Source organism: Clupea harengus, chromosome 26 (assembly GCF_900700415.2).
Source record: "Clupea harengus chromosome 26, Ch_v2.0.2, whole genome shotgun sequence".
In the NCBI taxonomy this organism is placed as follows: domain Eukaryota; kingdom Metazoa; phylum Chordata; class Actinopteri; order Clupeiformes; family Clupeidae; genus Clupea; species Clupea harengus.
Genome location: NC_045177.1, coordinates 7,494,371 through 7,510,103, shown reverse-complemented (window position 1 = coordinate 7,510,103; position 15,733 = coordinate 7,494,371). Strand labels below are relative to the sequence as shown.

General features: G+C 40.9%; 2 protein-coding genes across 2 annotated transcripts; both read right to left on the bottom strand.

Annotated features, from left to right (window-relative positions):
* Positions 1-220: 220 nt before the first annotated feature.
* Positions 221-2,591, bottom strand: cdkn2d (cyclin-dependent kinase inhibitor 2D (p19, inhibits CDK4)). Its single transcript, XM_012838861.3, has 3 exons — positions 2,391-2,591; positions 1,775-1,968; positions 221-1,255 (listed from the first exon to the last, which is right to left on the bottom strand). The coding sequence occupies exons 2-3, from the start codon at positions 1,913-1,915 to the stop codon at positions 884-886; spliced, it is 513 nt and encodes a 170-aa protein (XP_012694315.1). The 5' UTR covers positions 1,916-1,968; positions 2,391-2,591; the 3' UTR covers positions 221-883.
* A 365-nt stretch (positions 2,592-2,956) lies between these two features.
* On the bottom strand, positions 2,957-9,692 carry ap1m2 (adaptor related protein complex 1 subunit mu 2). Its single transcript, XM_012838851.3, has 12 exons — positions 9,470-9,692; positions 8,302-8,458; positions 7,475-7,542; positions 6,443-6,573; positions 6,024-6,171; positions 5,184-5,310; positions 4,717-4,859; positions 4,558-4,629; positions 4,109-4,267; positions 3,825-3,950; positions 3,558-3,633; positions 2,957-3,463 (listed from the first exon to the last, which is right to left on the bottom strand). Exons 1-12 carry the CDS (start codon positions 9,509-9,511, stop codon positions 3,441-3,443), a joined length of 1,272 nt encoding a protein of 423 aa, XP_012694305.1. The 5' UTR covers positions 9,512-9,692; the 3' UTR covers positions 2,957-3,440.
* Positions 9,693-15,733: the final 6,041 nt, after the last annotated feature.

Below are 15,733 nucleotides of genomic sequence, written 5' to 3'. Positions count from 1 at the left end.
AACCTTTTTGCCAAGGTCAGCCATTGGCTGTTTGCTGGAAATATAACCAAAAGAATGTACACTATAACTTCCTACAAATAGTGCCTCCACTATATGATACTACACTTACTTTACAGGATAATTTAGTACCTCTATTTGTGACTTCTGTAAGCCGGAATCTACTTGAGGAACTACTCTGTTTCCTTTTTGACAATCTGCAGTGATAATGAACAACTCAGAATGAAGAAATATGGACAATATTTTATTTGTGTTCTAAAGAAATGATGAAGTGTGAATACATCAAATTATTTTAGGGTTTATGTGTATTTTCATAAATAACAATAAGCATTCCACAGTGGTAAACATAAAATTGCTATGTACAATATTTCAATAAATAGTACATATAAATTCATACATTTTATATACAAGAAACAAAACACATAAATCTTAAAAAAAGAGAAAAGAAACAATGCAAGAAGCATCGGTTGCTACAAATTCATCAGTGCAAACTGCAAAACCATCCAAAAGAGGTGTGCAGCTGTCATTTCATATTTTCAAAAAAAACAAAAAAACAAACACAGTTCAAATGTCTACTTGGGTGAGTGTAGACAGAATGGACAAGGAAAAAAAAAAAACAAGGACAATTTGTCAATCTACAAATGTGCATGGCAAACTCCCAAATGAGTCGAGGTTTGCAGTACCCTCTATGGTACTCTGTGCAAAAACAAAGATGTGTCACTTCTTCCACAAGTGTTCACACTATAGGCTACCATAAGGCTATCAAACTACCACAACGGATTCAAAAATCTAAGGATACACATTATTACAAATCCTATATATGAAATTTCACCAAAAAGCAAAATAATGAGAGGAAGGGATACATGAAACTCCCTGTGTTTTTCTGCTATGACTTGAAAGTCAGGCTAGACTCCAACTGACGTTCCAACAGTTCCACCACGTCTGGTGTGCAGGAGGCTCTGGCAACATCCAGGGCCGTCTCCCCGCTCGTGTTGTGATGGCTAAGATTGGACCGTGGCGCAAGGTATTCCACCACGTCTCTGTAACCCTCGCGGATGGCGATGTGGATGGGCAGCGCACCTGAGCTGTCAGGAACGTTGACCGACGCACCGAAGTCCACCAGAGCCCGAAGGGTATCAAGAAAACCACCGCGTGAGGCATCGTGGGCAGGGGTCACACCAAAGCGGTCCTGGATGTTGGGGTCCGCGCCATGCTCTAGCAGTAGACACGCTACGTTTGTATTTCCCATCATCATTACCTGCAGGAAAAAAATAATAGTCTTTTAGAATATCCTCTGTTATATTCTATCTACATATGGTCTCTCTCAGATATAAAAAATAAGGAAACAAAGCTGCAAATCGAGACCAATAGTATAAGGTTCTATCTGACATTGTAAAAAAAATAATAATAATTAATGTATTCATATGCCACCGACAGTTGGCACCGACACCGACAAATAAGGAAAAATATCAACATCACAAGGTATTGAGTGGGTCCTAAATGTCAAAACGTTATAATTAAACATCACAAACTCCACTAACAGTTAGAGGAATTCATTGCATTCAACAAGTTTAGGGAGGTATATTTGCAACAAAGTAATTAGGTAATTCCTTGTGAGTATGTAACGTATAGTTATTAGCAAACGTTAATCTTCGGCCAACGCCCACTCAGGTGCTAACTGGTAACGTGATGGCTTTTATCACGTTACTCGTTCACCATGACTATTCAGCTAAGAAGCGGACTAAAGGTCACATATTGTAAATCAGGAATACTTCACCTGTAATGCGGTCCGGCCAAATTCATTGACCGTGTCTGGATGTACCCGGCATTCCTCCAGCATCCGTCGCACTTCGGCTGTGTTCCCTTTCGCAGCGGCAGTGGTCAAGCCCTTGCCAGCATCATTCTCACTTAAAACCATGGTGGCAAGTCTCTGCTCTCGACAACTTGCTATTACGACATACAACAGGAGACCTGTCAAAGTAATAAAACAACGAATTGATTCAAACTGTTTGAACATGTTTACCTAAGTTAACCAGGATTCTTGTCGAGCTAGATAAAGTTAGCTAACGTTAGCTATAAATGCGCTTATTTTTGCTAACTATTTAGCTTGGCAGCTAGCTACTCAGCTAACGATAGCTAGCTAACACAATTTCATTCAACAAGCTGTCACGCTATTAAACGTGATGTTATCTTCCAAAACTACGGTAGCAAAATAATATTCACCCACAAAGACAGTAGTGGTAAACAGAAGCAAAAAGAAAACTAAAATAAATAATGAGAAAAGTGTAGTAAACTAGCTTTGCTGGCTAACGCTTCCTAGCAGTCGGGCTAACTGGTTTTTAAAAATAGGGAAACGAAACAAATAATCAGCGACGACAGCAGTGCCCTCTTACCTTGTTCACTCCTTTGCCTGTTTTGTAGATATTGCGACCGTTGGGTTTCCTTTTTAGTTCTCTGGTAATTGTTTATGTCTGCGTTTCAAATAAATCACAACAAATAATATGGTGTTTTCAAGGCTGCAGTACCTTTAATTTGCGCGCTGAGAATAGCCAAGAGTTTACTCTAGTATCTCTTTACAAACGTCGATGAAAATACCTCAACCAATAAGAAGCCACGGAACGTCGGCTGTCATTCCACATTCGGAGAAAAGGGCGGAGTAATAGTATGGTCGCTACAGTATCACCGTGGTAACTTGCCTCTCCACCAATAATAACGTCGAGCGTAGAAGGCGGGCAATTTGAGAACGTTATTTGTAGCTACAAGTTGTTCATTCATCTTTTCATTCTTTGATAGTAAACTTCTGAAGCCGGTGGGAAAAAGGCGGGTTATTAGGCAAATTAATACGTGGACGTTGTAAACAAGTCGCGATTCAGCGTTTTGTCACAAGTCTGCTCGAATAAGCCCTTTACAGCAAAGTCAAAGACTCAGTTGGTAATACAAAGGACAAATTGAAATAACATTTATGACAGCAAACATTTTAATTTTCAACCAGCAGTTGTTGTCCATTTTGTTACAGACAAAGTGTAAAAAAAAAACAACGTTAATTCTGCACGATTTAATTACACTAATAGGCCTATAGCATGTGGATATCATTTAAAACACAACTCATGAACTTTTTTTTAGACAATTTCATACAAAATATATTAAAAATTTAAAAGTGGGTCTGTGAATAAAGCCGACCAGTGATTTAAACAGACAATACTTTAGTGTAGCCTAAGTCTAACCTACTCCCTATGTGCTACCCAGACACAACAGTAGGCCTACTAGGTTAAACAGTGTGCACAGGAAAATAATATTCAATATCATATCCAAAGAGATCATTTAAATGTTTATAGGAGTGTAGGAGTGAAAAACAGCTTTGCGTGATACGGTCCGTTGGGTTTGATCTTCCAGGTCTGCTCTAGATGACTTGGGTGAAGGGATCTTGTAACATCATCACCATACTAGGTTGATCTCAGCTGGTAATCTGAATAAAATAATAGAATAATAATGTGTATTAGAATTCCATGGGTGAAAAAAATATGAAAGACTTAAAAGGAGAACCATTCGTCAATTAATACCTCCACTTTGTGTTATGTATCTGACCCAGGGTAGAGCCTGATAGCCGCTTTTCTCAATGATTTTCATGTACCGGACCTTGATAAGAGAAGAAAGGATGAGCCACAACTGCTACAGTCACAGAATAAAACTTAAGATTTAATAATGAATTCACATTTTAATGAATATATAGACAGCCTATACAAGTAGCCTACATTCCTGATGGTAAAATATACAAAATAATTTTGATTGCTGTCAAACAAACACGTGCACGCACACACTTAAAATACCTGTATTCCTGACACGGTGAAGTATGGGATCTCAAACTTGACTGTGATGGGTGGTTTTCCCTCCATCTCAGCATTCTCCACGCTGGGGAGCCCAAAGTGAGCACGCATGAGGAACTCCTTCCCCCCCTTGAGCAGCGGAAAGAAGAGAATACGCACATACTCTCCGTCATTCCGATCATTCCCGGCCATCCAAAGAAGGCCATAAAATATGAACTTGGGGAGGAGACGAGGGAGCTCCACTGTGGTCTTTGTTTACAATAACATCGGCCTGCAGTTATACTCACGGGGAATGATTTGATGGTCCACACGACAAGGTTTTTCTCTGGGACATATTTGGCGTGGCCTGTGCTCGTTTTAAACTTAGGGGAGTCTGCATCACTGGGCACTGGGATTCGTACCTCCACATTATTAGCAACTGACTGCTTTTTAAACTGACCCTTTGCCTGAAAACAAAAGAGGAAATGTAAGTGTGAAATACTCTCATCATAGTTACAGGTTATCATGATTAATCAGTCAGTATGGGAGGTCAATTATACTTTGTGCTGAGTGAATTAACACAAATCAATGGTTAATTAGTGTCCCTTTAATTTAGGTTTCAACCCCTATAGATCTGACCCAGAAATTCTGTATTTTATTTTTGTTTCCATGGTGATAACCAATCAAATATGGCTTCAAATAGGCATAACAGAAACATCCAATCTTCACAGGATAATAGTGGGGTGACTTGCAGTACCTTCACCATAATCTCTACACGACTGTGGGAGAACTTCTCAACGACCGACTCGATCCAAATCAGAGGCTTCACCTAAGGAAGAGTATGGAGTTTGCTGATACAGTCACTCAATGAAACATCCAGTGAAGCAGAATGACCCTTGGCCATGTTCAGTCTTACATGAGTGTTGATACGGTAGGACATGAGCTCGGATTCGCCATCTGGGGGAATGAAGGATATGGTGCGGTCGCTCTCAAAACGAGACAGACGCACACACTGGTGAAACTTCACATCTTCTATAGACACAGTCTTACCCTTGTCTCCTACAAAAACACAAGACAAATACAAACTAAAGTTGAGAGCAACTGAGATCAACACTGACAATTAAGGACTGCATATGTAGTAATTATACTGTAAGTATGGAAAATATTATTTTGATGTGCATGGTTTTAGTCGTATGAAACATGACTATTAATATTCACAAAAGTGGATTTACGTTTGCATATGACCTTTAAAAATAGGAAAATGCCTTAGAGGACAGATTAGACTTGATTTAAAAGATTAAAAGTCACTGGAAACAAACCCGTTCATGACACAGCGTATTACAGTGTGGTATAAATTCCTAAAAGGTCATTGTGAACACGTACGGCCAGTAAGTGCAAAAAGCACTCGATCGTTGAGGCCCAGTCGGAGCTCCGGCATGCCGGAGAGCATAGTCTTCAGTTTGACACTGCCCACGATGTCACTGCTCATCACGGTCCCATTGGCGTTCACCTGCAGCAAAACACAGATATGATAAATGATAAGATAATTTGGAATATAACAATGGCCAACATCACAGACAAGGAAGTCCTGGTTCTCAGTGCTATTAATATGCCTAACCAAAGCAAATACTTTTGACAGTCATTGTGCCTACCTATTTTGTCATTGCTAGTGAATATTACTGAACATTTCACAATGCTATTACATTCATATCTGATTCGTATTTAACTATAAATATGGAGGATAAAAGAAAACAATGGTTCACCAAGCCTCTATTTCTGTAGCTCAGTGGTACCGAAACTTTTCATAGCAGGCCTGCCTTTTACAATGAGAAAACAAATCTGGCCGAATGAAATACAAGTTTATGATTATGTATTGTTCCATTTTTTTGGATGAGTTCATCTTGGGTACATGTGAGTTGGAATAATTAGGGTAGTTATCCTGTAACCTATTGGCTAAATGTCAGGTCCTGGCCATATTATATAAGCACAAAGTAAGCTATAAACTCATCACCAATTAGGTTAGTTACAGGCTACTGTGCTGTAAGAGCACTGCCATACTTAATTTGACCAGGGTTGTTTAAGCCTCTCATTCCATTCCTTCACCCTGGAGGTCCCGCATCTCACAGCTGTCAGTGAAACTCAAGTATTGTGGTATTGTACATCCGGAACATTTGACTGAAATGCAAATTATACAAATTATGCTCCAGGAACAGAGATACCCACCAACACATTAATGGACTCTATAACGTCAATGAAGACCTCGTTCTTTTTGTACTTGATGCCCTCTGACCTCCAAGACACGGCGTTGGTGACGGTTGTGGGGACCCTGGCCTTAGTCACCTCCAGTTTGGTGCCCTCCTGAGTGATGTATCTGTGCCAGGGGGTCAAAAGGTTAGATACACAGAACTAAACTAGCATGTTCAAAGGTCACACAGGTGAAGTCTGTTTATGCATAATTAGCTTATATTTTAAATACCTGACCTGAATATCAAGTGTGTGTGTGAGTGTGAGTGTGTGTGTGTGTGTGTGTGTGTGTGTGTAGGTGCTTGTGTGACTGTGTGACTGAGTGACTGAGTGAGGAAGGACAGAGAGAAACCATAAAATGAAATGCGAATGGGAGAGAGAGAAACGGCATTTCTTACTCCTGGAGGATCTTGCTGTCGGTGGTCTGGGGAAAGCCAAAGTCCATCAGCTCATCCAGTAACTCATACACCACCACAAAGTTATCCTGAATGCTTTCCTCCTCCAGCTCCGTGAAATACTCAGTAAACACCTGTAGAAGTAAAAACATCGTCATGTTCATCTTAAACTTATGCAGCCTATATGTTATTTTCCTTGTTACCCTCTGATTTTTTTTGCCAGAAAAACTGGAGAGACTGCCTTTAATTTTGTTGACAAAAACCTGATGTAGGCTACCTTCGATTTAAACTTAATCTATGACACATCTTGAAAACCTTTCCTTGCATTCTATCCTATGTGTAGTTTTCGGTCATACTTTTGACATTTTGCTTCCACAATGACAAACTCATATGACCGAGCCCAATGTGGTAATTGATTAACAACAGGTCTTAAAGAGTTACAGCTTGAAGATGGGTTCAAAGGAAAAAGGGGAAATCTATATCAGTGACCATTAAACATAAAACACTTTATAATACAATCGTACATTACAGGGTGCATGTATACTAGGGGTGGGGAAAAAAATCGATTTTTCGATTTCTCTCGATTCTCTCTAGAACGATTCTGTCTCGATTCAGAAAAGTTCATAATCGATTTTTGAATTAAAAAAAAAAAAAAATTAATATTTTTTTTTTTTTTACACATTAATTTTGTGTTGAAATGCAAGCTGCATCAATTATTGCATTGTTCATAGAAAGTCATAATTGTAACAAGGAAAAACTTTTTCTCTAATAAAAAAATAGATCTGTTCTTTAATTATCAAACACAAAGTAGGAAGTGATTTGAGACTCTGAGTAGCAAACTCAAATGTTTTAAAAATTGAGATGCATCGATAATCGTTTTATCGGTTTAGAATTGATAATCGATAATCGGTTTAGAATCGAGAATCGGTTTTGAATCGAATCGTTGACCTCTGAATCGGAATCGAATCGAATCGTGAGGTGCCAAGAGATTCCCACCCCTAATGTATACAGTGGATTACAGTAATGGGGACTCACCTCCACAAGTTTATACAAGAAGGCGTAGACCAAGGAAGCATTGGCGTTCTTGTTGGTAGTAGCCACCACTGATCATCGACTTAAGGACATACAACAGTTTACAGTTTCCTTAGAACTGGCAGTTGGCCTCCTTCCTGACCTTATTTCTAAACCCCTTAGAACTGACAGCTGGCATCACTGACCTGATCTCTAAGCCTATTTTTGGATATGTACAGAAATGTAATGGCAACCAGATCAAATAGGCCTATGGTATCGTAGTTCCACGTTGGTGGAACGAGCTGCCTAGCACTATCAGAGCAGGGGCGTCCCTCTCTACCTTTTAAGAAGCTCTTGAAGACCCAACTCTTCAGAGAGCACCTCCTTTCCTAACTTGGACTTCCTCTCACTTCCTCTACCTTTAATGCTATCTCCTCTAACTAGTACTTAACCTGCACTTACAGAAGTTAGATTCCTGCACTTTTTATACCTTTTGTAAAGTAGTACTTATTGTTACACTAGATCTCTATTGCCAGCTTGATTGTTTTCTCCTTTGTGCGTCGCTTTGGATAAAAGTGTCTGCTAAATGACTAAATGTAAGTGTCTAAATGTATGGGTGAACACCTGGAGGAGATTGATTCTGGCTTATCATCATACTCTGAAACCAGTCCTCTTGATTCCTCTTTCGATCATTGACATGAAGTGGATCAGACAGACAATAATGATAAAAATCCATCAAGCATTTATGTGCATCAGAACTTAGGGAATCACACTGTGTTTAACATCACTGAGATTAGACTATGGTAGACAGACAAATCAGTTGCAGTATTTTTTTTCTTTCAGGAGGATACGGTACAGGTTGCTGTGCTTGATCCACAAGAAGTGGACATTGCCGTGAGTTAGGACAGGACAGAGGAGGCCCTCTTCTTCCTGAACCATCAGCAGGGGCAGGAAGTGGTCGATCTCTGACATGTCTGTCTCGCCTTTGTAGTTCCGGCATATCAGCACCTGAAAGGAGAATGGGTTTGCAGATACAAATGAGAGAATATGACGGCATCCAATCAATTAACATTTGTTGCAACAGCTCAGATAAGCGTTAAGATGGCGGCGCGTGAACAACGCAAGGCTCAGCGTCTCTCCAGAATCTGCAAAATAGTAGTTTTCTGGCACATACTCTGCACTTTTATTGCTATTTTGCACTTCTGGTTGGATGCTAAACTGCATTTCGTTGTCTCAGTACTTGTACTCTGTGCAATGACAATAAAGTTGAATCTATTCTAATCTAATCTAATAACTACAGGACTACATGTTACATGTCTTGAACCTAGGCTTAGTTCCCTATAACTACAGGACTCCATGTTACGTGTCTTTAACCTACGGCTGTGGCAGGCTGGAATCACCTGAGAGGCTGCACTCCTGTCTCTCCCTGCTCCCATTCATTATTTTGTGAAGACGCAGTACACTGTGGGGTCATGTTACATCGCAGTCTGGCCTGGTTAAATACCCGGCCTTTGTATCACTCCTGTATTCATGCAATCATTTCCTTGTTTATAAAAACTGTAGCTGCTTTAAACTTTCAGTTTGCTGCATGTAAAGTTTTACTTTACCGAATGCATGCAGACATGAAACATTTTAACATTTAATACTGGACATAGGGGGGGGTCTTTTTTATATACTATATGAGGACAGAAATGTTTGTGATCTTAATGTCAGATGTTTTTATCCTTCAAACTTTATGGAAAAGGGTTGCCCTTGAAAGGTTGTTCTTCTTCGAGTCCTTCAAATTCCATTTACCACTCACGGAAGTGAAGTCTATTAGCCTATACTACGTGGAGCGGCGATGACTTCATCAGTAAACGATTCTTTTTATTAATGCGCGCCGTAAGAATTGTTAAACCAACACCACACTTCATATGCCAGTAGCAGAAAATCTACAGTGATCTCCGGTGAAACAAAAAAAGTCTGCAATCGTTATCAACTGTCACCGTCAATAGATTAAAGTATGCACGATTACCTTACCTTTCCTTTCAAATCCAACACGAACACTGCTGAAGCCGACATTCTACTACTGAAGTGTTTAAAGACCAACTAAAAGTAATACATGAAGTTTAACCATTAAGTTAAACACTACAATTATTCCATACAAAATGTTTCAATTTTCGACAGGTATGTAACATATCATGGACTCTTCGGTTCCTTTTCCTCTATTACGTGCTTACGTCATCGTGCGACAGGTAAAACATTTACAGCATCACCTGTACCAATAGCAGTGCTGCCCATGTAAAGTAGCGGTCCTGCTCGCCGGCGTGAACAATAGCGTACATTTAAATACTTATATGGCTATATACAGACTATGTCGTTTGTAGTTTCACTCATGTGGAATTGGCATCATACAAGTTAGTTTAGATTAATAGGCCTATTAGCTCGGATGGGGTCAGCTACAGTGCCGTTATTGCCGCGAGCAATGTAGAGGTTTTTTTTCACGCGTGATAGACAGTAAAAATATGTTTTAATAGTCATATTTACATTATACCAGCAACATTACATAAACTGACATCTTTCACTGCATTTTTTATGTCTGGGCAATGTGTCACAGACATGACAGGAATATAAATATAAAAGTACAACTGGTCAACTTTCTGGTCTCCATTTTTTGGAGCATTTATAAACGATGGATGATGCCAAACTGACGGCCATTATCAAAGGCAAACTCATTACAGAAAGATAGGGCTGGCAGTAGAAGCGCCGCAGCAGAAACGTCGGTGGTGTCAATACACCGTAGTACCGCAACGCAGAAGGCACAGGCAACGAAGGCAGTGTGCATCGGGCCTTGTATTTCAGTCCCATGGACGACCTCAAGATGACGCTACAGTCTAAAGGTTCACACTGTAAATGCAAAGATTTCAACCGGATCTTAACTGTAGCCTACTATTCAATTCAGTTCACATAAAAGTTGCCGTTAAAAAGCAGAGTATTTGGGGAAATGATAATTACATTATTTTAAGTCTTAATTCCTCTGCTCTCTTTAATCTTCTGCAGCACAACAAACACTGCTGTGTTTTTGGTAAGCAATGACAAAAGTAAAAAGCACTGTAGCATCCATCCCTGAACAATGACAAACTTTTCCCTCCCAAGTCTCACACTGTACAGAGATGTACTGAGTGCGCTGAAGGGTGTTTATAAGCCATTTGGGAGAATTTAGTGCACACATTGATCTCTGTCATATAAAGACTATGGAGTGAAAGATCTGCTAAATAATAATGTGCTACCAATGACCTCCTGTATCTACACTATCTTCAAACCCTGTGTGTGTGTGTGTGTGTGTGTGTGTGTGTGTGTGTGTGTGTGTGTATGTGTATGTGTGTGTGTGTGTGTATTCACTTGTAAGTAGCAGAACACAAAAGCCTCCCTGCTGTGTCGTGTCATGAGGTTCTGCTTGTCAAGCCCTAATCCCCCTTATTACACGCATGTTAACTATTCTGCTCTGGTCCGCGCCCATCCACCCACCTCCCTAATAGACAGTCAGAGGACTGAAAAAAAGAGGGAAATCTCTTGGAAACCTACTTCAAACAAAAGTGGTTTGCCCTTCTTGAGACATGGGATGAGATGTTTCTAGACTTTATGTTTTAAAGCATAGAAATAAACCCTCTTTGTTTCCCCTCCCAACATTCCCAACTGCACAACAAACAGACTCTGTTCTGAATATGAAGACATAATTGTCCTCCTTTGTTGTATTGTTTGTGCCGCACACGCAGAGACAACAACACTACACCCAGTCATGTCAATGCCAGCCCAGGCATTGTGGTCCTGGCAGTGAGTCATTTGACACACGGTCTAGGAGCTGATTTTCAATCTCAGCTATAAATACACAATCAGTGATAAATCTGGGGGTGAGCACTGTGATGACTGTGTGACTGTTCAACTGATATGTTCACAAATGTGTGAGCCAGGCCGTAGTTAATTAGTGGTAGGTTTGGCGTTTCCGCCAACCATTTTTGCCATCAAAATAAAGCCCCTAGAAACGAACTTGGCCTGTGGTAATTATCCCATGAGATCTTGACTGAAATGCACTAAAATACACAAATACACATTCCTTCCTCTGTGCTGACCTTCTTATTTCCTCCTCCATGCTCATATCTGCCCATATGTGATTCATGATATAGTTCAGCTGTATGGACGTATCCTGTCATATCTGCCCATATGTGATTCATATATAGTTCAGCTGTATGGACGTATCCTGTCATATCTGCCCATACGTGATTCTGCAGTGGTTTCTTCTCGAAGCGATACTGTACTTCTCTGTGTGGTGGACAAAGCTTTTTTTGTGTTTTTTTTTCTGCGGCAGAATTAAGATAAACATCTTATCTGCGTCCAATTACGAAGAAACACACCAACGTTTTGTTAAGATAAGAGGTCTGATTGCCGTTGTGTTTGGACTGTCTGTGCTCTGACCCAGTTCTAAGTGAGTGGGAACACCTGTCCTGGCCTGGACTCTCTTTGGGCCATCTCTCTTTCCCCCCATGACTTAAATTTCCCTCGGGATTAATAAAGTATCCATCTATCTATCTTCTGTCCCAGTCCACACTAAAGCCTTTAGTTCCTCAGGGCCTCTGTGCTGTACTGTATATCATCATAGTCACCCTCCAGTCACACAGACTACTCTACTGCTGGGCAACAACAGTATGGAGTCACCAATGAAAGCAGATTATTGATCGATATTATCGACTGTCAGAATTCACCAAGGGTGTTTAGTTCTTGCGTTTTATTATTCATTTTCTTTTTTTCGAGGGGGAGTGCAGGGGGTGATTCTGAAGAGTAGTGGATTGGGACCAGCATTGTACGTACATTCAACAGGCCAGCGATACTTTTCACAGATGCCATTGTTGACCTGTAGAGGCAGGAAGAGATCGTCTCAGTGAAATGGGAAGATTGAGAAGTGAGTGTTGGATTGTGTTGCTCGCAACACGACACTAGTCATATCAAACTCCTCAGATCAGAACATTTTCAACTGATAACTGACTTCAACCTTTGACTGAGCTTGTTCTCTCCATTGTCTCTAAATTCAGTCTATAAAAACATTTTCTTTATTTATCTTTTATTATTTATTATTTCTCTGTTTCCTCCCTCTGTTATTGAGGCCGTTACACATGGGTTTATCTGGAAAGGCAGAAGTTATCAGAGAAATGTCAGTTTGACAGATCCTTCCCAAATTTTGAGACATTTTGAGGTTTTATTGTACGAGGAAGTGTGAGCATCTGTGCGTGTATTTTAGTCCTGACTCATCGGTAAGTCAACATAAGCCTTGTGTGATAAGGTCTTTATGGTACAGGATCACACAGTTGTTTATACAGTAGAGGGCCTTGTTGCGACGTCAAACACAACACTCCCAGCTTTATTGTAGACTGCTTGTAGACAGGGCTTTTCCAGTGGTAGCAGTGTACTGTACAGTGTGACTAAACAGTAGATCAATGAATCAGAGAACAGTTTTAGTGATTGCTCTCTGTTATCGTCTCAGTTTGCTACTTGTGAATGACTTTGGGTAAAGGTGTTTGCCAAATGAATTCACAATGACTGACTAAAATACTGACTCATGCTTTATAAGACAGCAGACATGCATCTATTATATAATTTGATAATTTGTTCATAACACATCTTACATTGCTCAATATATTTTTCATAATCTGTGTGTGTGTGTGTGTGTGTGTGTGTGTGTGTGTGTGTGTGTGTGTGTGTGTGTGTGTGAGAGAGATAGTGTGTATGTGTGAATGTGTCTTGGAAGTGGGGACTGGGGATACTGCTGGACTCCAGAGTATCACCTGTTCCCTGTTGCCAACAACACACATGCTCATCCAACAGGTGAACAACCGAGTAAGACAGGTGAACACACCATTATGACAGAGGTAAATTCCAGTCTCCTCATCATTGTGTCAGAATGAGTTCTCCCCAGTCTGACCTCCCCACAAACAGGTTTTATTGTCTTTTTTGGCACTCAGTCTTGAATGACAACCACGCTGATTATGTGTGAATGAAGACACCAGACACGTAGCATCATCGCTAACTCCTCCCATGGCCTCAGTGGCGTGAGGTCCTGACACCGCCCCGTTTGAGAGCTGACCAATGGGAAAGGTTTGCGTAACAACATCAAGACGACACGGAAGTATCACAGATGCTAAAGATAGTCTCACCCTGAGGTTCCAAAGCTAATCTACTGGTGTGTAAATGCACCTGCAGTCTGAGAGGAGGACTGATATTGATATCAATCAGCATTGTTCCTGACCAGGATGGAAAAAAGACCCTGTTTTTCCTGTTCCCAAAGTGCCTTCTGCTTTTCTTTTAACAAGCGCAGCCGACCTGTCACACGAAACCCTTCCCATCATTTGCACACCTTGACAACAGACACATATTAAAAAATTCCACTTCAGCGAATCCAGAATGTTCCAGATGACAAATCAATAAGTGATGCTGCTGATAACGATGCTCATCCTATATTCTGTTGCTCCAGCGACACACCTCCACCCCCACCCTGTTTCCGGAATGCTCTTCACCATTCTGGTTTTGCCAGATGCCATTCAGCATATTAGGTCGAATGCCACTCTCTGTACTCAGGATAACATCAATCAGTACATCTTCTCCATGGGTGCACGTGTACTTGATTGGAATCTTAAAAATGACTGTGCAGTCAATGCTCCTCTTGATTGCTCCTTCGTCAAGAGCCATTGTCCCCAAATAAAATGTATTGGGAATATGAGGATGTGGTAGCAAAACTGATGTTTGATTCCCTCCCTGGTTCAATATTTGTGTAGTATTCCAAGGCTTTGTCTGGCTTACAGTCTTTTTGTGTAGATTTGTGTTTATTTGTTTATCCAGAATGGAATCCAAAACCAAAAAAGAGGGCAAAGAATATCAAGATGTTAACGTTGTGAGGAATTGAATGTAAACACACACAAACTTATGTCTAATTTTTGAGTGGATGCAAATGAACTTGAAGGTTGGGGGATATTAACTGCGACAGAACTTCAGCAAGAGGTGATTCTTAATTACCATTTGTCATGATCACAGACTGCGCTGACAAGGAAGTAAGGAGTCGCTGCAATATAACCTGCAACCATAGTTCCTCTTTCATGATCGCTTCTACTAGTAATGGTCCTAAAAATGTCCCCTGAGGTACTATAACTACACAGAAGGATAAGAGGAACCAGGGACTTTCATTTTGGGGAAGAGATTCTGCACTGTATGTACAATTTTACAAACTAAGTAGTTTGACCAAATAAGGCTTGCTGAGTGAAACCTGGGAGGTCTAGCCTGCCTAGAAGTGTCTGACACTGAAGTAAGTTTGTGTGTAGCATTACGCCAGGGAAAGGCTTCAGATTATATATTTCCCTCTTTAAGTAAAACACGCTTTTGTTTATCAGCATGTGCTGGTTAGCATGGGACGCTAATTTTACTGAAGGAGCAACTGGCAACGAGCAACAAGCACACAATAACTATTTAAAGTGGCCTATAGGTAAATGTTAAAGATTGCATCCATTATCACTGGTGGACTCAGCGCTCAGTACCCTTTAGAGGTATGCATGTGGAGCTTCCCTATGGTAACTTGAGTTACTGGCACTCAGTAAATCATTAATTATGCACATTGAGTGAGCATCGTCTTTCCCTACAGAAAACACTGAGCTTTCACCGTGGATCTATAATGGATAGAAAGAAGGGAGGGAAGGAAGGAGGGAGGAGATGGAGGAGGCCTGCTGTGGTTTCCTGGGCGTGTCCAATCACAGGGGCCATCTGAAAGGCCATGCCGGGGCTGTAATTTGGGAAGGCCTGTGGCCATATTTAACCAGATCTACCAGGCCGGGGCGAATGGCCTCATTGGGTGGCTTCAACAGTTCCACAGACCCACCCAGGCCTGATCTGGTGAGTTAGAACCCTTGAGGACTGCCTCCTTGCAGACAGAGGACTCATTTGAAGGAAGGCATTATCCAGCTGGTATCGCTTTCAATTTCCATTTGAACGGATGGGGTTGGGGGTGTTGGGTGAATCCCAATGATCTACTTAAGGGGGGGGGGTCGGGGGTCAGTGAAACATGACTCCATACAGCATCACAGTCCACTTATCTGTGTGGCTAAACCAGTTCCCTGCCTGAGCCACTCAAGCCGAATGCAGTGGGTGCTTCCTTATGAGGCAAATCACAGCTCGGTCCTTTTTTTTTTCTTCTGTGGTCCGATACGAAATAGGAGATAATGGCCTAGGATGGCACCATCTTACGTGATGGACGTTTGGGTCAGCGGG